The sequence below is a fragment of the Caloenas nicobarica genome, chromosome 10, assembly GCF_036013445.1.
Source record: "Caloenas nicobarica isolate bCalNic1 chromosome 10, bCalNic1.hap1, whole genome shotgun sequence".
NCBI classification, from domain to species: domain Eukaryota; kingdom Metazoa; phylum Chordata; class Aves; order Columbiformes; family Columbidae; genus Caloenas; species Caloenas nicobarica.
Window position 1 is genome coordinate 20,929,417 of NC_088254.1, and position 21,683 is coordinate 20,951,099.

Sequence of the window (21,683 nt, forward strand, 5' to 3'; positions counted from 1 at the left end):
ATGCATCCACCTGGAAAGCCACGTGTCTAGAAGAGAAGTCCTTTGTCTGATACCACCACAGAATCGAGGAATGGTTTGGGTTGGAAGGGACCTTAAAGATCATCTTGTTCCAACCCCCTGCAATGGGCAGGGACATCTTCCACTAGACCAGGTTGCTCAAAGCCCTGTCCAACCTGGCCTTGACACTTCCACGGATGGGGCATCCACGGCTTCTCTGGGCAGCCTGTGCCAGTGCCTCACCACCCTCATGGAGCAGCATTTTTTCATTCTATCTAATCTAAATCTCCCCTCTTTCAGTTTAAAACCATTGCCCACTGTCCTATCACTATGTGCCCTTGTAAAAAGTCCCTCTCCAGCTTTCCTGTAGGTCCCCTTTAGGTGCTGGAGGCTGCTATAAGGTCTCCTCGGAGACCCTCTTCTGCAAGCTGAACAACCCCAACCCTCTCAGCCTGTCTCACAGCAGAGCTGTTCCAGCCCTCTGATCATCTTCATGGCCTCCTCTGGACTTGGTCCAACAGGTCCATGTCCCTCTTATGTTAGTGTCCTCAGAGCTGGACACAGCACTGCAGGTGGGGTCTCATCAGAGTGAAGTAGAGGGGCAGAATCACCTCCCTGACCTGCTGGTCATGCTGCTTTTGATGCAGTCCAGGACACGTTTGGCTTTCTGGGCTCCAAGCCCACATTGCTGGGCCACGTGGAGCTTCTCATTAAGCAACGCCCCCAAGAGAGAAGCAAAGTCAGGATCTGTCCAACCAAACCCATCCCAGCGCCCAGGTGACATGTGGAGCCCGTGCAGAGGGCACAGCAATGTGGGCATCGCTGTTCCCTGAGTGCCGGGTTTGCTCACCTTGGACCACCAGCCTGCCCTGCGCCGTCCTTCGCACCCGAGTGCCGGGTTTGTTGGCCGCGCACACGTAGATGCCGGAATGCTGCACGGTGAGGTCCGAGATCATGAGATTTCCCGTCCCCAGCACCTGGATCCCCTCCACGCCGATCGGGCGGCCGTCTGAAAGAAGGGGAAAAGGATAAGAGTCATATGCTGGACCTTTGTGTGAAGTTCTCTAGGGCACAGCCCTTATTGAAGCCAGTCTAAGTACTCACGGAGTGGTGTTACAGGGATTTGCAAGTCAAATGAATAGGTTTTAGCTGATGCTCTTAGCAGAACTGCCTTCTGGACAAAACACATGATCCTCAGTCACATTTGCCCAAAACCGTACTTTGTGCTGCTTGGAAAACCAAAGTACCATCAGAAGAAATGTGAGAGCTTTCAATTACATGTTCAGATTAAGATGAAACACCCAGAACATTTTCAATAGAATGGTTAAACCACGCTAAATCAGATCAGCTTCTGTGAGCCATTGCCTGGGTTCTCACATCAGACTGAGCAAGGATCCCACCAGACCAACCACCTGCTCCCAACAGAGATGCTCTGGGAAGGAGCGGACCAGCCACCCCACAGCAGGACTTCCCTGATGAATTGTCCCAGCAATTATGACTTGAGGATATCCCGAGCCTTTTTGCCTGCTAACCCTTGATGGATTTTTGTAGGCCGGATCCATCTCACTGCTTTTGGAAACTATGTGAGCACTGGATTTTTTGGTTTCTTAGCTCTTGAACACAGAATAGCTCATAGTCAAGGAGCCAAACTCTTGAGCTGGGTGGTTAGATCTGCTCAGCTGCTCTGGCTTGGAAGGGCGACTGGAAAGGGCTGACTTCATCCCAAGTCTGTGGCAGGCCAAACCAGTTCAGTATCAGGGAACTAACCCTTTTCCAAAAAGACTTGTTTTCACTGCAAAATTCCCAGCCAGCTCTAATTACACTGTGTTTCATTAGTATCAGGCCATTGCTTTTTATTGTTGTGTTGGTTTGTGTTTTAAGAGGGTGGTGAGAGCCTGGCCCAGGCTGCCCAGAGAGGTGGTGGCTGAACCATCCCTGGAGACATCCCAGGCCAGGCTGGACGGGGCTCTGAGCAACCTGAGCTGGTGCAGATGTCCCTGCTCGTGGCAGGGGGGGCACTGGGGGAGCTGGGGAGGTCCCCTCAACCCAAACTGTTCTGTGATTCTATGCCTGACCTCAAGCAGGCTTCATGCTTCAACACAGGCATGCAGGGCTAGTTAAAAGTTATCTTGCAATCACATGCTTTAGATTAATATCATGCTTTGCGTAATAAAGAATATTACGAGGATTTGGGCTGTTCATAACCAACAGGTTCTGGAATAGATTGGGAAACATGAAGGCAAAGCAGCACTCAAGGAGAGGGACAAATTAACCATCAACCAGAAAATGCCACTTTGCAACCTGCTGCCCAGAAAGCACTTGGATCGCCATGGAAAAGCACGTGATGGGATGGGGAGCAAGTGTCTCTGTCAGCATTAATCAGAACAGCACAGGTTCATCAGCTCACGAGCCTGGGATGTGGAAGTGAGGGATCCTATTTCAGATTTACAGCTGCGAAACACCAGCAAAACATGGCCTGAAAGCTACAAAGCACTTCACAAATGCATCTCCTGCCATGCTCTTTATGTATTGGTTTTCAGGAAATTTTTAAACTTCAAGGTTTCCTTGCTTCATTAGGCAGGCAATGCCAGACCACTTAATTATTTGCGTTGCAAAGAAAAATGCTCGGGTCTTGTAGAGAGAGAAAAACAACGTCATTAAATGATCACACAGCTGGCCAAGCCACTGCAGCAGTAAATGTCTCAGTCATAAAAAGGACAGTAAAACATGACCTGTCCCACATTTAATGAGCAATAAGAAGGAACCATTCCTTTCAAACATCATTGGAACTGAAGTGTAAAAGAGGCCTGAATTAAATTCAAATTAAACTTGATTTCATCTTTTAAATTAGACCTTTTGGAAGTCCATATTTACAATAGGCATAAAAATCAAATCTCTCTCTCGAGGGAGGGACGGGACCAGTGAAAGATGTGGAGTGGCCATCCCTGGATGCTTCATCACATCGTTGCCTCAAGAAATACCACAGAAATGTGACTTGAATGTCAGTAGTTTTATTGTATTATTTATAATGTGCTACATAATTTAAGCAGGCAAAGCCCCAGCCTGCAGCAGGTACTCCACACAGGCCAAACCCCAGCATCGACACGTCTCCAGTTGCCTCTCTAGCTCCAACTATTAATTAGAGGTGCTGGTGGTCTAAAGAAATGTCTCCTGTCAACCAAGCATCCTTCATCTCCTTGAAGAACAAGGCTCTCCCAGCTCAGAAACCTCGGGGGATCTGCCATTTGAGTCAGAGATCGTGGCCACCTCTAACAGCCAGCAAAGATTACCGTGCCAGATCATCCCATATGCCTCTTGCTCAGTTCCTCCCTTCCAAAGAGCACCGGAAAGGAATAATAAAGAAATATCTCCTGCTCCATCCTCCTCCTCACTCTGCTGTGCCTCACTCCACCTGAGCCATCCTGTGACCAGCTAGAAGGTCTTCAGCTAATATCAAGCCCAACTTAGTAACTCTGACAACACGCATAAATAATACAGAGTATTTACACAAGAAATTCCTCGTGTCCTGAAAGCTCGGCACTTTGCAGAAGCTCTGTGCAGAGGGACTGATGTCTCACACCTGCTTTGCAAAGGTTTCTGTCTATTTTAACCCATTTCACTTACACAGAGACCTGAAGAGTGGCTTGGATCAAGGGATCCAAACTCTGAAAACCCACCTTCCTGGCACCACTTGCCATCATCTCTCCATGGAGGAGAACCGAAAGACTGCAAAATCTAACACTAGTGCTCAGTGCCCAAAGCTCCCAGGACTCACGGAGGCTTGAAACTGCTGCCCACGTAACATGACCTTCTACTTCTTTTTGTGAAGTCAACAGCAGAAAATTTGAGGGCTGAAAACAAGCCAGTCTGGGTGGAAATGTTTGACATTCTCCCCGTCGAACCCCGATTGATGAGGGCTGAAGAGGGAGGTTCAGCTGGTTGTGAAGAGCAGATAGACAACAGATGAAAAAAGGAGAATGTTCTCCAAAGGGGAGATGCTCCCAAGGGATATCCTGGCTATGGACAAGTAGAGGCTTCCAGGTTCCCCATTGTGGTGAAATCTGGATGAAAGAGCCCTGGGGTTTGGAAGCCGCATTATTTATTTTTCCAAGGTGTATGTGATGCCTTCTGGAGCCCATTCTCCGCCTGCTAACCAAGTGATTGGCACACCGGCACTAATTACGGAGACCCGTTAAAACGTGCCAGGCGATATGAATATGCAACGACACGAACGCCTTTCTTTTATAAGTTGCAAGTAGAAAGAAAGTTACAACTTTCTAATGTTGATCATTTAGGTCTTTTGTGAATTCTTTGTATTGTGCCACAGTAGCCTTCCACTTTTTAGACACATGGGTCTCCTGCTCCGGCGGACACTAGGCACCGTGGATTAGCATATTTAGAGTACATTGCAACAGTTGACTATTCAGTATGTGAAGTGGTGAAATTTACTCTATTATTTCTAAACACTTACGGGAACTGCGCTCCTGTCAACCAGTCAGCCATCCATTGCAAGCTTCTGTGTCCAATAAGTTACCAATTAATTGGCTCCTACAATTGTTGTATAGTTTACTTCTTGAATGGCTTCCTCTTTAGTAATTTCCTTCCCATTGTGCGCGCCTTTCTGACAACTTCTGTATAACGCTATCAGATAATCACTGTCTTTTTCTCTCTCGCCTCACTTTTCTATATCTCTCTAAATAGTTTATTATTCTGCCTTGGTACCTTTTATGGAGGCCAGCTCAGTGGCCTGTCACTTAAAAGGTAAGGATACATTAAAATTGTCATTCATTCAAAAGGCTTTGCAGTAAGTGCCCAGGATATTCATTTGTGCGCACATACAGGTCCAAGTCTGAAGTGCGTCGCTCTGAAAGGAAAAGCCCTATCTTCCCCGAACAAACCCTTAATGATTTTACATTTCTCTCAGAGCCTGCTCTCTAATGAATGTTGACATTTCATGCACGGCGAGACACAGGAATTCTGTTTGTGGTCGGGGGGGGCTACAACATATTCCCAAGGAAATTAAATTCAAAATTGATCGTGTGACACTCAAAAACTGGCCCAGAATTTGAACGGTTTCCTTCGGGCAAAATATAGCTGCCTTCCTCACTGAAAACAAGCCAGGTTTTAGCAAAGCCAAAGCAAAAAGTGCAAATGTTGTTATGATTTGCTTTCCCCTGCACCAGAAAGCTGTAAAAGCAAAATTGTTCTTTTGCTCCTTTCTGATAGAAGAAATGCCAAAATGTCAAAACCGTGAGCAAAACAGTTCAGTGAGAGAGTCTGAAATGCAAAGATCCAGCATAATGACAACGTCGTGACTCTATTCTGACCAGGCAAGAAAGATGTTCACATATAATTGACCTTTTGTTGTTGTTGTTTAAATTAAGTCAGGTTTATTGCTAAATCAGCTGCATCTCTCTAAGACTTTGTGGCCATGGATGCTTGTAATTTCTGGGAGTGGATGAAAAGGTGGGGGTTTTTTTCCCAGTTGACTAATTTAACTGGTTATTTAAGCTGAACCAGCTCTGCAGGAGGAAACTCTGGAAGAAGACCCTCAGATGGGAGGAAGCCACATGTACAGATGACGGATGCTCAGGACCATCCAGTCCAGCATCAACCCCTCTCCCTCCTCCTGATCACACAGACACAGAGACATTAAAATACTCCTGAAATGGCTACAAGGAGACAACAAACCCACCAACTCATCAGATGGCCTGTAAGCCACACCGCTGTCGAGATGTAAACTAAACAAGATCTTGTGATGCTTCGGACAGGAAATATTCCTACTGAAGAGGAGGGAAAAAAACGGGATCTCTTTCCCATTAACTAGCTCTAATTCTGCTGCCGTGCTGCTGTGCAGCATGGAGAAGGTATTTATTTTGGTGGAAGGCAACACTGAGCCCAGACCATCCAGACAAACATCGCATGGAGCTATTACATCTTCATTATTGCACTGCTCTATAGAGACAAGTGTTTTGAAGAAGGTAATAAGCACTTATAATTAAGGCAATTATAAAGTAGTTTATTATAGTTGAGCGCTAACATAGAGGCGCCTTGTGTCCAAGAGAACCAAACCAGTGATACAGCCTATCTGGGGAATTTTTAAAACAGCATAAATCTGACGGTTATGGCTCTGGAGGAAAAAAAAAACCCACACAGCTAGTGGCAGACACGAGCCGATTTTACAAGCCACCAGAGGATGTGAGCAGGAGGGCAAAGACGGAGAAATTGTGCGATTGATGCTGGATATGTGTCCATGTCCCCTGGCAGATGGCTCTAGGGTGGGAAGAGCTGGACCGTGACCCTTGGAGAGCCACAAGGATGAAGTCCACATCCATCCCAGCAGCATGAGACGGGATTATCCCTGTTTGTCCACCTTGGGGGACGTAGGGAGATTAGCATCCCAAAATGATGTGATCTCGCGAACCATGAAGGTTTGGGAAATAACACACCAAACCCAACCCCACAGCGTGCAAAGGTGGAGTTACAAGCTCCGGAAGGTAAAACAAAAGCCACCAGCTCTTTGCTCTGCACAGATTTCTGTGGGAAAATGGAAGTGTTGCTTCGGGCAAAATAGTTTCTGAGCTACTATCACCAAGTTAGAGCCTAAAATAACTCTTTCAGACTGGGAGAAACACGGCACTTTGCTCTTCCTCGTCTGTATGACACCATTAGATGCTGCTTCTGGTTTCCGATTGCTGATCAAAAAAAATATCACGCGTTTGTTTTTTCAGAGCTTCAGACATGCTATTTTAAACACTTTCTTTCTCCTCGAGTTTTTTAAAAACTCCCTGAACAGGCAGCAAGTTTCTTTCAAGGCTGTTTTATGTGAAAGATTTGTTTGTATATGATTTTGTTTCTCTAGGCCAACAGTGGTGATGTTTTTGATGCAGCTGAAGAAGATGCTGTCACTTGAGGAAAGACAAAATTATCACCTTTCATGAAACGTCTACAAGTTTAACCAACCCACTTCTCTTTCGGGTGAAAAGAAGATCTTGGCAGAGAGAAAAAACAAAGCGTAGACATGAGGTTAAAAAGCACTTCAAGCCTACAATTAACTTCAGTGGGAACAGAAAGGGTGAATCACTTGTTGCGTAAAATACACAGTGGCACCTACCTATTTCCTACATGATAGCAATGGAGAGGAGGAGGAGGAGGAAGAAATCCTGGTCATCCCAGGGCTTACCTAGGCGGCTCCAGGAGACGATGGGCCGGGGGTTGCCGGTGGCGATGCATTCCAGCACAGCGGTTTGATGCACCGTCAGCGTGAGGTTCTCCGGACCGACGAGAATCATGGGGTCCTTGTAAACGCTGGAGCGGGAGCCTGCAAGGACAGCGTCGGCGTTAAAAGGTACCTGAATCTCTCTTGTTTAATGGAAACATCGAGGGCTTCGTGCATCCTTGAAGTACAAATGATGCGGCTGGCGTAATCCTTGACAAATTTAAGATGCATACGAACAAAAGGAGCGAATGTTTGCACGACAGTCACAGTACCTGATATTCCTGGTTAAAACCCCTCAGCCAGCCGACCCGGCCACAGGCAGCCCCGTTAACACCCAGATATGGGCGGCATAAAGAAGGAACCGCGCTGGGAAATGCAGTGAGCAGATGTGCGGGAAAAACATGGTATATAGGGAGAAGACAAGCTGCAGGACAGCTCGTGCAGACAGGAATGCAAATAAATGGAGGAGTTGCTTTGTCTTTCAGTATCTCAAGCCATAAAGTAATCCATGTGGTCCACAATGCCTAAATCTGCCTCTCTGCAAAGATCCTCAGTTGCTGCTGGTGTCACTTGCCCAAAACCCTTGTCCTGGGGCACGGAGAGCGATGGGAGGTTCCAGTCCCTGGCTCCTGCTGAGGATCTTTTTGAGAGGAAACTCAAGGAAACTTCTCTAATGACTGCAGCCCACAGGGTGGTTATAGAATCATTTTGGTTGGAAAAGACCCTCAATATCATCGAGTCCAACTGTTAACCCAATCCAGGCACTAACCCATGTCTTTTAAATCTCAGCTCCATGTCTTGTCAACCCCTGCAGGGATGGTGACTCCAGCACTGCCCTGGGCAGCCTGTTCCAATGCCCCACAGCCCTTTGGGGAAGAAATTGTTCCCAAGATCCAACCTCAACCTCCCCTGGCGCAACTTGAGGCCGTTTCCTCTCATCGTGGTGCTTGTTCCTTGGGAGAAGAGTCCAACACCCTCCATGCTACCCTGCCTTTGACAGCACCCCTGTCCTGGCCCACCCTGGTGGAACTGGGTGCAGGGAGATGATGCATCCCGTCACGCTGATATAATCACGATACAAACATCGCTCCCGATGCAATTGCTAACTGTTCCTTTGCACTACAGTAGCACCAAGTGGCAGCAACCAAGAATGAAGCCCATTGGACAAGATGATGCACAGGCCCACGATAAAATAAAGCACTGGCACAAGGACACTGGAAACCAGACAGGTACGGGATTAGCAAAAGAAACCACATTTCACCAGACAGGAGGAGACCGCGGGACAAAAACATCATCCTGTGTCAGGTACAGCATAACTGAGTCCCTAAAAAGTGCCTTATCCCTTGGCCAAAGTTCCCTTCAGCCTTTACTCATATTTCTTAGGAGCAGGAAAGGAGGAAAAAAATGAGATGTTCTTAGTTCCCCATAAGTAAACAAGAACACTGATAATCTCTCCGTTAGTCTTCTCATTTCCGAGGAGAGCCGGGTGATTTTCCAGAAATGCTGAAGTCAAGCAGTGTTTAAGGAATTCCAACAATCTGACAGCTGCTGCTGGCAAAAATGCTCCGTACACCTGCGGAGAGAAGCACTTGGGCTGGTGTCTGTCCCCAAGCAGGATGGGGACACGGGGAGGGCTGGGGAGCCGAGCTCTGCCCTGGGCCAGGCTTTGCTGGAGGGATCATCCCAGCACACGGACTTTCCAGTGTCCAAAAAGCTCGTTATAGAGAAGTGATCCACCAAAATCCGTCTGCGAGGGTTTTTTTTCTCCAAGAAAAAAAAAATGTCTTTTCTTCCTGCATTTTTAGCATTGCACTTTGACAGCAGCTCAGGGGCTGAAGTCGGGGCATTAGCAGGGGGATTTCGCAGCGGTCCAAGGGCAAGCACAGATCAGAGCAGCTCGTTTGTTAATCGTTCCTACAGGGGCTAAACGGGGAGCGACAAAGCAACTCAGGGGTTGTGTCTAAATAGGCAAAATCCAAGAAAAATCACCGTGTCAGTGTGACTTAAGAGCTGACTTTTCTCACTAAATGCATTTCACTGCAAGCCATAAAATGCAGATTTTTTGATGAGAACCAGAATGCACAATAAATTCATATGACCGGCTGGTTAACCCCAAGAGATCTGAAAAACAATACCTTCCCCCTCAGCACCTCGGAGTGCCTTTAAAACCCATGTAGATTTATTGTTCTAAACCACAATACTAAATGTTCCACGCTTAGAATAATAAGATATCATCATTGTATTACACAGTGATTTCAATATTTCAGAACACAGAGAAATGAAATGAATTGTCCAAGGTCACCCAAGAACATCCGTAGATGGGAGCGGAGACAAAAGCAGAATTTATAAACCATTCTATTTTGGGAATAAGAAATTAAAAAAAAATCACACTCTTTGATTTATACTCTGAGTCCTAAACATGCATTTGGGTTTTCAAGTGTGGACTGAGCTCTGGAAACATTTCCACGGCTGCTCACCTTCTCCTGCAAAGGCCACGTAATGGCCCCATCGCTTTGCTGCTGAGCAAAACGCCCACGGCAGTGGCAGCTCCAGGGACAGCAGGGATGGGGACCCCACAGGGACATGGTGACGGGACACCAGCATCGTGCAAAGGGGCTGATTGTGCCCGACCACCGAGGAGGAGGTTTCCTTCTCCAACCAGAAAAGCTCTCTGCTGCAGGGTCGGGAAGCGAGGAGTGACAAAACGAGGGTCTCGTGGCAGGCGAGTGCTGCTGGAGCACGACAGGGTTCAGGGCAACGCGGAGGGGGGATTTGTTTTGAAAGGGGAAAAAGACTCTAATGATGCACGTGGTCCCCAGGGACTCTGCCAGCAGCAATCGTGGCGAGGACGGGGAGGTCCCCGGCACCGCCAGCGGTGACAGGGACTCTAGCAGGGACGGGAGCATCGCCAGCACCGTCTGTTAGATCTTGATTAAAAGCACGGCAGCAGAGAGAGCTGCAGCTCACGCTGGAAAGGTGTCAGTGCAGAGAGGCAGTCAGCCCCGCGGAAGCATCTCCGCTAAGCAGGCACTTGAAAATAATCAATCAGTAGAGCTGGAAGATGCGTCCATGCCGCTCGCTGACAGCGAGAGGAAAGAAAGTGCTGCCAGCAGGTTGCTTCATCCCCTGCAAGCAGCCAGCCTCCTCCTCCTCTCTGAGTTATTGCTGGAAAGGGCTCCAGGAGATCAGTTCGGGTCCCACAGGGACAGCTGACAGAGGATGGGCAATGGGCAGCTCAGTGGAGGGCAGCACGGCTGTGGAAACGTGCTGTTTGCACCCTGATCCTTCCTTCCCTGTGCCCACGGTCATCGCTCCCATGTGTCACTTTCTGTGCTTTCCCAAACGGACCAAACCTGCATGCATGCAAAGAGTGGATGTGGGTTGCTTTGGCTTGCCCCCATAGCTCCATCACATCCTACCTCTGCCAGCATGAAAACAAACAGCAGCTATGCAATTTTGGCCCCTTTTTTTGGAGAGGAAACCATAATGCACCGTTATTTCTTCAGCTGGAGCTTCCAGAGGTGAAAACCTGTTTCAGTCACTGACTTCAAATGTGGATGGAGAACCAAGTCAAACTCAGCCTGGGGTGCTCAGGCCTTCTCCTTCTCGTCTTTCAAAGAAAAGTTAGCCCGCTTCAGTTGTAGTGCAATGCTAACAGCCTACGGAACATAATTCCCCCATTAGATAAATAATTGATCACCCTGTGTGCTGCAATTACTTCCAGAGTGGGCAGATCTCATAAGGAAATGACGAATCTTCCACATTTCCAAAAGAATTTATTTAATGTAAAGCTGCTGTAACTCATTTTCTCACTGTCCTCCCTCTACCCAGAAACTGGCACTAATGTAAAGGCAGAGAGACAGATTTATTTATCTGCTATCAAATGGACTGATCTGGCAGGAACTAATAAGAATCCAGAAAAAGGAAGGCGCTATGGCTGGACAGAGAGATGCTTCTCAGTGCTGTCGGCCTGAACCTCTGACTGTCCTGCTCCAGACCAGCAACAGAAGAAAAAGATGGAACGACGGTCAGGACAGCATTGACCGGTACTAACCTGACACAGTGAGCCTGGCCTCCCGGCTGAACTTCACATTAGCAATATTGGTGGCAACGCAGTGAAAAATCCCACTGTCTTCTGCCCTCAGTCCCGTAATCTGGAGGACACCCTTGGGAAGCAGCGTGTACCTGTGGGAAGAGAAAGGCAGAAATAAAAACTTGCAAAGCTGGACACGATGCGAAAGAAGGCTGTGCACCCATGGAGGGAGGTGCTGGCTCCCCACATCCCGGTGCAGAGATGCCAATCCCACCCCAACAATGCTAAGCCCACACTTATCACTGCATCAGTTCTTTATTTTTGGGGCTATTTGAGCATCTGGTCTTTTTTTACAGGGGGCATGTTCCCTTTCTTTATTTTCTGATGCATCCTTGAGAAAGGATGACTTTTGCTGGAAGGCTACAAAGTAGGAGCTTCTTAGTTAAGCTGTGGAAAAGCTTTGGGATGTGAATCCAGCTGACGTGGGAGTTATCACTCATCGGCTGGAGCACAGTGACCATGAACAAACATCAGGGGACACGTCTGCTCTTAAAACCTCAAATGCATGGAAATGCATGTTTAAAATAGCCAGCAAGTAGGCATACATGAATATAAATAAGTATTTTATATATTGAAAACGTAGATATATGTAAATCATGCATGCACACACACATATATGTATACATTACACGTTGCTTGGCAACCGTGTGTTTAAATTGGCTGGTAGTAAGTCATTACACTGTGATGAGTTAATAATCCATTTCCGCCTGGAAGATGAAGAATATCTTTTTTCCATATCAGCATATGGTTAAGTGCCTATAACCTGCTCCCCGTGCCGGGTTCCAAACGCGCGGTTCGGTGTTGGCGGCAGGATGGCAGCAATCAGTTTTACACGTCCCGAAGTTGATTGCAATCTCTCCGGGACTTTAAAATGCCCATTGTTTTGGATGAATTATACCACAATAAGCCTTCGTTTTTGTTAACAATCTGCTCACAGCATTAGAAGATTCAATTCCAAAGCTATTATTCTGCCTTCAAAGCCTCCAAGTGCAAGACTCGGCATACAAATTTATATGCACTTTATACACAGAAATGCACAAAGCGTGATTAATGCAGAAATCCAATTCAGTTTGAGAAGCAACCCTCATCACCCAGACCTGTTGGTGTCAGAGATTAATCTACTGAGCTGACAATAAAAACCTTCCCCAGTAACCTTACTAATACAAAAAGCCAAATCTGTTAAAAATCAAGACACTGAACACAGGGAAACTGCTCCAAGCCCATGTGCTCCAGGGCTTGGGCAAGCTCCCTGTCCCGGAGGAGAAGCAGTGGGTATGAGGATGACTTGGGGATGTCTGGGTTGGAGAAAAGTCTTGGTTCCTCAGTCTTGGGGGTCCTCAGCCTTGGAGAAAAGAACTCCTGCTCACTCTCAAATCCCTGCCCCATCTCTGACCATCTCCACACCTATGACCCTGGACTCAACTGGAAAGAGGCAATAATGCGTGAAGGACTTCAGGGGAAGTTCAACTATCCTGCAGCATCTCATCGGGATGCACACAAGGCGTCGGGCCCAGCTCTGTACCCCTGACTTCTGCTGACACCACCCTGGACCAGCTGCCCTGCTCTCCACATCCCCACTTTAGCACTTGTGCGAGTGAGGAGCCGTCAGAGGAGATCAAGTTTAACAAATCAAGCCTGTGCTGGGCTAAAAAAAGCTCAAATGAAAAACGCAAGGAAAAACAAAACCTGACAGTTGCAGTTTTCCACGGCAGGGTTGGGCCTCTTGGGTCCTTCTACCGTAAGTTCACCGTAACGCTGAAAAGGTCAGGCATTGTTCCAGCCCCCGTGTGTTCTCCTGCCTCCAAAGAACCCAACCGCATTCTGCTGCAGAATTGACATTTTTAAGAATAGAGGCTTTCAGGAAAATATTTCCAGCTTCCTGCTTTCTCCCGTTCCCAACGCGCGGACTTCAATTGCCCATCGAGGTGTGCTGCCACCGATTGTCCCGCGCCATCGGTTGTGCAGCTCCCGAGGTGCAGCTGGGACCGCCGGAGGCTGCCGGCACGGAGCACACGTTTCCTGCCACCTGTCCTCACCCGAGCCCCACCGCTGCTCAGAGGATCAAACCGTGATGAGAGACGTTTCCCATACAAAAGGAGCAGCTTCTCAAACACAGGAAAAGAGGACGTGCTGTCCAGGGGCTCAGCTGGGGAAGGGGGGCAGCTGGAGGTTCTCTTGAGGATGGAATGGGAAACATCAGCCCAGGGCAGCGAGGGATGCTCTCTGTGGTGTAATTCAGTACTTGCAGGAGTTCAGGATCTATGTGGAAGACGCTAAATCAGGGATCTGTTTTGGAAAGAATTGCACAAAATGGAGCCATGGAGGGATGAAGGATGCCAAAGCTATCCCAGCTCTGCTAGGACTGCTGGGTGGGCTCTTCATGCTAGAAAGTAACCCTGGAGGAGAGCTGATCAGGGGGGATCAATGCAATGCCTTGCCCCCTCCAAAATCAACTAATGGGCTTTATCTACCTCTCCTGGGAGATCATAGAATCATAGAATCGTTTTGGTTAGAAGAGACCCTCAAAATCATCACATCCAAGTGTTAACCCAACACTGGCACTGCCCCATGTCCCTGAGAACCTCATCTCCGTCTGTTCAGCCCCTCCAGGGATGGCAACTCCACCACTGCCCTGGGCAGCCTGTTCCAATGCCCCACAGCCCTTTGGGGAAGAAATTTTCCCTGATATCCAATCTAAACCTCCCTTGGTACGAGTTGAGGCCATTTCCTCTCGTCCTGTCACTTGTTACTTGGGAGAAGAGCGCAACACTCTCCATGTTACAACCTCCTTTCAGGTAGTTGTAGAGAATGAGGAGGTCTCCCCTCAGCCTCCTGTTCGCCAGGTTAGTATTTCTACACAGTGTTTGACCAGAAGGAGCCCAGACAACCCACGACATTAACTGAAAGAGTGTTCCATGGCAGAAATGCTGGCCAAGACCCTCAGCCCTGATCAGTTGTGTCCCAGAACAACTGTGAGAGCAAGAGCAAGCCTGGCCACCTTTTCTACCTGGAGAAAGGACAGCAGTACATGGTTTGCACATGGTTTACTGGAATATTGTGTCCAGTTCTGGGCCCCTCAGTTCAAGAAGGACAGGGAACTGCTGGAGAGAGTCCAGCGCAGGGCCACAGAGATGATGAAGGGAGTGGAGCATCTCCCTTATGAGGAAAGGCTGAGGGAGCTGGGGCTCTTTAGCTTGGAGAAGAGGAGACTGAGGGGTGACCTCATCAATGTTTATAAATATATAAAGGGTGGGTGTCACGAGGATGGAGCCAGGCTCTTCTCGGTGACAACCAACAGTAAGACAAGGGGTAATGGGTTCAAGCTGGAACACAAGAGGTTCCACTTAAATTTGAGAAGAAACTTCTTCTCAGTGAGGGTGACGGAACACTGGAACAGGCTGCCCAGGGGGGTTGTAGATTCTCCTTCTCTGGAGACATTCAAAACCCGCCTGGGTGCCTTCCTGTGTAACCTCATCTGGGTGTTCCTGCCCTGGCAGGGGGATTGGACTGGATGATCTTTTGAGGTCCCTTCCAATCCCTAACATTCTGTGATTCTGTGATTTGCACATGTCCTACCTTTCGTTGTCTGTGTTGACTGGCATGCGGTTCTTTTGCCAGAGGATGACCGGCTCGGGCAACCCATGGATCTGGCACTGGAATCTGGCTACACCACCTTCCTCCACCACCGCGTTCTGAGGGTGGATGTGGAAGTCGGACATCGCTGGAAGACACAAAGAGAGATAAAAATATTCACGCGTGAAAAGAGATCCACTGCCAATAACTTCACATGGCCTAGAAACACGCCAATTTGCCAGAGACAGCAAATGGGATCACAATGCAAGAACAGAAGGTTGGTTTGTAGCCAAACCTCCTGCATGGAGAAAAAAGACTGGTGGCAAGTTCTTGACATACGTTTCCCTCTGCACATTGATTGACTCAACCGGGACAGCAGACAGTGCTTTGTGACCCACAGGCTCCACAGCAAGGTCTATGGGGGGAGCAAGATGCTCTGGCACTTATTGGAGGTCATTCTCAACAGCACAGCAGGCTTTGGATCCAAGCTCACATCAGAAAAGAGATGTCTATCCTTTCTGTTGCTGCCAGTGTCTCATCTGCTGTCAATATCCTTCTGATGTGCATGGCTTGACTCCTAAACTCATATTGCTTAAATGTCTTGACCAGAGTTGCTCCCAGACACCCCAGTAAAACTTACAGCCCTTGATTTCCATCTCTGGTACTTGCTCCAGCTCATTGCACACTCTGCCTTCCAGCACCACAGAAGGAACGGCCACATCCCCACCCCGTGGACCAACAGGCTCCAGAAAGAGCCGCTGCCAAGAGCTCAGCAGCTCAGCAAACGGAGAGGTTTAGGGTTGGGACCACCCGACGATGAATGAGAAACCTCAGCGTGCCCACACAGGATAAATACAGACCAGCCCGTCTCAGCACAGCCTCAGCTGTAACCATCGTGCGGAAAGACTTGGGCATGCTGTTAGAGCTACATAAATAATACAGTAATTATTACTATTAATTAATTAGAAGGTGCTGCCTGTTGACTCTGCAATGAACATATTCAAGGATAATAAACATCCCAGTGGTTATTTAGCTCATAATTCATTCACAGCGCCGCATCTGTGGAAAGATCTCTCACGCTATCACACAAAATAAACTCCAAGAGAGTCTCCTGCTCTGCCACCCCAGCCCAACAACACCCCCCCCCCAGCAAGAAAGCCTCGTCCCCTTTTACATGCATCACATATAATGAATGTACCTCTGCTAAGGAATAAGCTGCGTTTGTGTCAGGGCAGCTTAATCATTCATCTGCAAACTCCAGTTGGGCTCGGGCAGATGGGAGATGGCCATTAGCAATCATACATTAAATATGTGTTGCATTAACCCGCGCTGCTCCCCCAGCCACCGTTCTCAACCCACTGACTGCAGATTTGTTAAGCTGATCGAGTAACAGGCAGTGAAGCCCCGGCCCCGCACGAGTGTCAGGTTGGGAAGGTTTGGGACGGGAAACCAGCCCCACATCGCGATGCACTGATGGGAGCAGGAAAGGGAGGTAGCCACGCAATGCTCCAGTGTGATGGGAACACACCAGCACAAGACGAAAGATCACGCAAAATTATATTTCCTTTTCCCAAGATGAAAGTTTGCCCAGAGAGGTGGTGGATGCCCCATCCCTGGAGACACCCCAGGCCAGGCTGGATGGGGCTCTGAGCAACCTGAGCTGGTGCAGATGTCCCTGCTCATGGCAGGGGGAGCACTGGGGGAGCTGGGAAGGGCCCTTCAACCCAAATTAATCCATTATTCTATGGTAATGCAAATATCCTCTCTGGTAAAGGATGAAGCCCAATGGCGGAACAGCAATTTACCCAGTTTGCACAGATTCAGCCTTGAAATGAGACTGCTCGTGGCTCAGAGCGCTCAGTGATGTGGGAAGGAGCCTAAAGGTTGCTGGGGGGGTTCTGCCACACCAGGCGATTCCCTTTCCAAGGGATGCTCCAAAAAACAGGGGGTCCAGAGGTGCCCGTGGCAGGAGAGCTCAAGGGAGCCTGCAGGACATTTCAAAGCTGCCACTGGGAGGTTCAGACCAGGGTGAGCATCTTGCAATCAAAATTTATGAACTCTCACCAAGAAATGAATAAAAGAATTAATGAGAAAGACACAAAGCTCATTAATACAGAGGGGAAAAAAAAAAAAACCCACCAAACTCAGATGCCTGCAGGAAAATTCCTCTCAAATGTACAGATGCTCAGCGCTGAGGATTTTCGGTGGCTGACGGGGTTGATAAGAAGAGGGAGGTGTGAATGAGAACAGCCCCAGCACAGACTTCACTCTGCTAGCTACAGAATTCATCGCTGTTCCTTTATTTCAATAATATCACCTCTGATAGGTAAAACTGCAGCAATAACCTCTACTCTTAAAGACACTAGTATTAATATTTATCATGAATAAAACATGCAAAGTTATAAATAATTCAGTTATGAGGAAGTTAAGTAAAATATTGCTCTTCAATGACCCTATAATGTGGCTTTGAAGCACAGTTTTATGTTAAATGCTGAGGAAACACTGCGACCCTTGCCAAGACCAGCTGGCTTGCAGAAGATGCATTAAAAATTCATGCGCTGAGCTACAAAATGCTATTTTTAACACAGGTTTACGAGTTTATTTACAGTTGCAGAGACAAAAGCTCTTGTAGCACGTCCTGTAAAACAGCAACAAAACTTGAAGGCGAGTGATTACCTGGGAAGCTGTTTTCAGCTGGGAAATAAATCACTGGGTGTAAGGAGAGGAGAGGGATAGAAACTGCTTTACAGGACATTGCTCGGAGGGGCTAAATCTCTCCTGACACACGTGAGGTTTTTATATATGTCCCAGCCGACCGTAACAAACTCATATGGTGGAGTGTTTGCTCCTGTTTGTCACTTGCCACCCGTTAGCAGCCCAGTGCTTTTGTTTCAGCTGCCACGAAGGAGAGCCCGGGTGAGGCTGGCCAGCAGCCAGGGAGCTGCAGCTCATTTCTATGCTAATGGCCATCATCATTTTAAAAATAAATACATGCAATCACAATATTCACCCGCCAGCTCCTAAGAGGGGAGGTACCCTCTGATCCATCTGCCCGCGGATCTGCCGGCCGGCAACGCCGCATCCATGTGCCAGCGGAGGGACTGGGGCCGCCCCAAGTCCCTTTTTGCTGTCATGGGACAGGGTAAGTGTCACCTTGCTCCCATTAAACTCCCTTCTGCCATCTCCATGTAGCACAGTACCGTCCACACACACAGTGAGCGTAGGGTAGTCATCAAGGTATAAAATCGCACCTAAATTATGTGCACACTCATTGCTCCATGTTGATGCTCTAAGCCACAGTGCCTCAGAGCTTCTACTATCATCACACCTGGCTTTTGGCCATCGGTACACACAGAGCAGTGAATAACAAAATAAAAGGGGCTCACAGCAGATGTGGAATGGTCCTAGCAGCCCTCCCATGCTGCAGGCATGGGCGCACCTTCTCCCAGAGACGTTGGCCAAGGCTACATTCAAGCCAAGTTGTCTACAGCCACGCTAACGCACGAGGGAAAGCAGATACTCTTCATCTCTTCTTCGCCCATGTTTTATCATGGAGGACCTCAACTAGGATGAGGCTGGATGACAGGTGAGGCTCTTCCCCTAAAGAGAATCCCATGGTTGGGATCCCCACCACCAAACCCTCACCAGGACGCAATCCCTGAAGGCATCTCCTACCGACACAGCCCAGGTGAGCAGCAGCTCTTCTGCTCATCCATATTCACATAGGATTTGTTCTGGTAAATGAACTTGCTGGGTCTCCTCTAATCAAAGCACAAACACTCTCTCCATCCTAACAGGCCCCATGGAAAGGCCAATGGAATAAAAATAAAAATAGGTATCGAGTGAAATTTCCTTTACTCCATAAAAAACTAAATTGAAACCATTAATGGCCAATCCTTTTTTGCTCAGTACAGCATTAGTGCTAAGCTGGAGATTGGCCTAGATTTGATATAGAAAAAGAAAACGTTAACTTGTTATGTCAAAGCAAATCCCAGGCCTGTTAAAATCATTAAAATGCAAACATTATTATCAACTGCAGGCACAAGGGGATGAAGAAGACTTGAAAGGTTCAGTGCCAAGTCTGGTGTTAGAGGAGTACTGGGGAAGCCCAACTAGTTCTGTAATCACATTGCTTTTTGCTTTTAAATTACTTAGGGGGAAACGGATACCCAGGTTGGATCTGACACGGGAGGATGCTGGGGAGGAGCTGAGCATCCTCACCGACACCAGGCAGTTCCCAAACAACAGCCCACAAGGGAAGACCCTTTCTCTACATTTCTGCCACCAACCTGTTAAATTCACACCTCTTCCAGTGCAGGCACACGGTTAAAATGCCTCAAAGTTACCAGAGAAAAAAGAACAAGAGTTTAATGGGGACAAGCCTCCAGTAGCTGGGCTCTCAGACATCCCTGCCAAGGAGGACAAGCTTCGTTAGCTCTGTTCCAGCTGATGAAGGTGAAGTCTGGGAGGAAAATAGTTTTCCCAGTGCAAGAGAACAAGGCATGGGCAGAGTTGAGTCCTTCCAAGAGTTGCTCCATCTTGATGCTGGTGATAGCTGCCCAGGGCAGTGCTGGAGTCACCATCCCTGCAGGGGTTGGACAGACGGAGATGAGGTCCTCAGGGACATGGGGCAGTGCCGGGGTGGGTTAACAGTTGGACTCGATGATCTTGAGGATCTCTTCCAACCAAAATGATTCTGTGATTCTATAGCTACTGTTTTTCATACTGAATTTTCTAACTTACTAATGAAACCATGAAACCAGATCAGCAGAAGTCGGGGTCGTTTTTAAAACGCAACGACCACCGTGCCAGTTAAACCCAGACCTAAACCACTCTCAAATCAGGGCTGAGAGCTCCAGCAGAACCAAACCTCAGTATCTGTGAGGTTTATTCAGCCCCCATCCTCCTTGGCACTGCGACTCCTTCCCAAACGCTTTCCCTGCCCCAAAGCAAGCAGAGGGATTACATCTTCTTCAAGGCCCTCCTGATCTGGGAGACTTCCACCATTAAGTTAACAACTGGCCAGGGAATATTTTCAAGACGGACATGAGGCAAAGGCTTAGTAGACACAGGTCTTGTATTTTGCTCCACTCGGTACTCTGGAAATGGAGGATTCCTCTACAAGAAGGAGTCAGCACAAAAGACGGGGGGCGTACAGACACCACAAATCCCATCCTCTCCTCTCTTCCCCCCTTGCTTTCAAATGGGGATGCTTTCCCAAGTCTTTAAGAAAAAAAAAAAAAAAAGACACTGCATCTTCTTTCTCTACATTTTTTCTTTCAAGACGTATTTTTATAAAGATTTTTTTTTTTAAAAAAGCCCATGTCACAACCGCCCCGGTGGTTACTCCAGCTGCAGAGCAGCCTCTGCGCCCGCGACCGGCCCTGCGTGTCTAATGATGCTTTTGTGCGAGGTTGTTGCTGAACTGCCATGAGCCCAATTTCAAATGCGAGTTGCTTTGTGCATAGTGAAGCGTGAACAACAGCGCCGCCCATTTATCTATTTAATTCTACAGGAGTAGCAGGAGCAGGGGCCTTCGCTCACATCTTAAAGGGAAGAAAAAAAACAAACAAACAAAAAATCCCCTTTTCTCTCAGCTTTGGAAAGGGAGGGAAATATTAAAGAGCATCCATGCCTCTCCCACCACAGAGGAAAATCCCTTCTGCCCCTTGCCCACAAATCACAGGGGCGAAAATCTCAAATCTCTATTTTCTGCACTGGGCCTCAGATCTCCAAAGAAAATGGGCTGCAAGACTCAGGAGGGTTTGAAGCAAGGAAGACACTTTGGAGGAATGTAGCTCATTTCGGAGGAACCAAAATAGGTGGTAAGATGAGAGAGGGAGGAAGCCTCATCTCAATCTGTGCTGGGCAGATGTAGAGGGAAAGAGCGTCAGCTCTGTATGCTTTTTATTTGCAATATTTGCAAACAAATGCTTATTCCCCTTTCGCTCTGGCTGTCGTTTTCTCCCTTTGGAGCTGATACAGCTGCTCAGAGCGGGGATGGAAGATGGTCTGGGCTCTCCAGCCTCTCTGCATTTCGCATCCTTGTGTCTGCGGCGTTACCACACTCAATCAAAGCTGCGTGAAATAATTTAAACAAGACTGAGAAGACACCCCATGAGATGAACTTCTCTGGTTGAGGAGCAAAGTCTCCACCTGGCCTGTTTTTTGCCCCCCCTGCCCAAAGCCCCTGGGATGGGGACGAAAGGGACAAAACCGAGCTAATGCCTCGCAATGGGACACAGCAGCTGCCCACGGGAGGGAACGTGCAACAGATGTTTTACAAGAGGAGGGGAAAAAACAATCCACCGCTTCATGACTCAGGTCCACCAAGAAGCAAATTGCTGCCCAATCTGGGACTACGGCTTCTCAATTTTTTGCATAAGACGTCAAATGACTGCGAGACAAATCCAAGCTCAGGTCATCTCTCCACTGCGCTGCAACAAGCAGCGCCCATGGACTCCACCAGTCCATGATTTACTGTTTTGTTTTGGTACTTGGAGAAGTGGAAAAAAGCAGAGAGCCCTGAGGGGTTTGCTTCTGCATGGGGATGAGAAATATCCAAAGGTGGTGAGCACCTCTCCCCTGCACACAGACTGGAGTTCCAGGGAACGTGCTCAGGGGTCCCTGGTTGCTCTGCACAAGGGAAGGACCACGGCTGGGAGGAGAAGGAGGAGGAGGATGGCTCCTTGCAAGGACTTTATTGTGGCACCTGGAAAAACTTTGAATGCCCGTGGTGCAGCTCTGCTCCTTTTCCTGGACCACAGAATCATTTCAGTGGGAAAAGACCTCTAAGATTGA

General features: G+C 48.1%; 1 protein-coding gene across 1 annotated transcript in view; it reads right to left on the reverse strand.

Moving 5' to 3' along the window:
* IGDCC3 (immunoglobulin superfamily DCC subclass member 3) overlaps window positions 1-21,683 on the reverse strand; it is a 103,697-nt gene that overhangs the window by 27,419 nt on the left and 54,595 nt on the right. The window contains exons 3-6 of the mRNA XM_065641337.1: window positions 14,886-15,030; window positions 11,271-11,401; window positions 7,181-7,318; window positions 848-1,006 (exon numbers count right to left, since the gene is read on the reverse strand). Coding sequence (XP_065497409.1) covers window positions 848-1,006; window positions 7,181-7,318; window positions 11,271-11,401; window positions 14,886-15,030 — 573 coding nt within the window. The remainder of the gene's footprint in view (window positions 1-847; window positions 1,007-7,180; window positions 7,319-11,270; window positions 11,402-14,885; window positions 15,031-21,683) is intronic.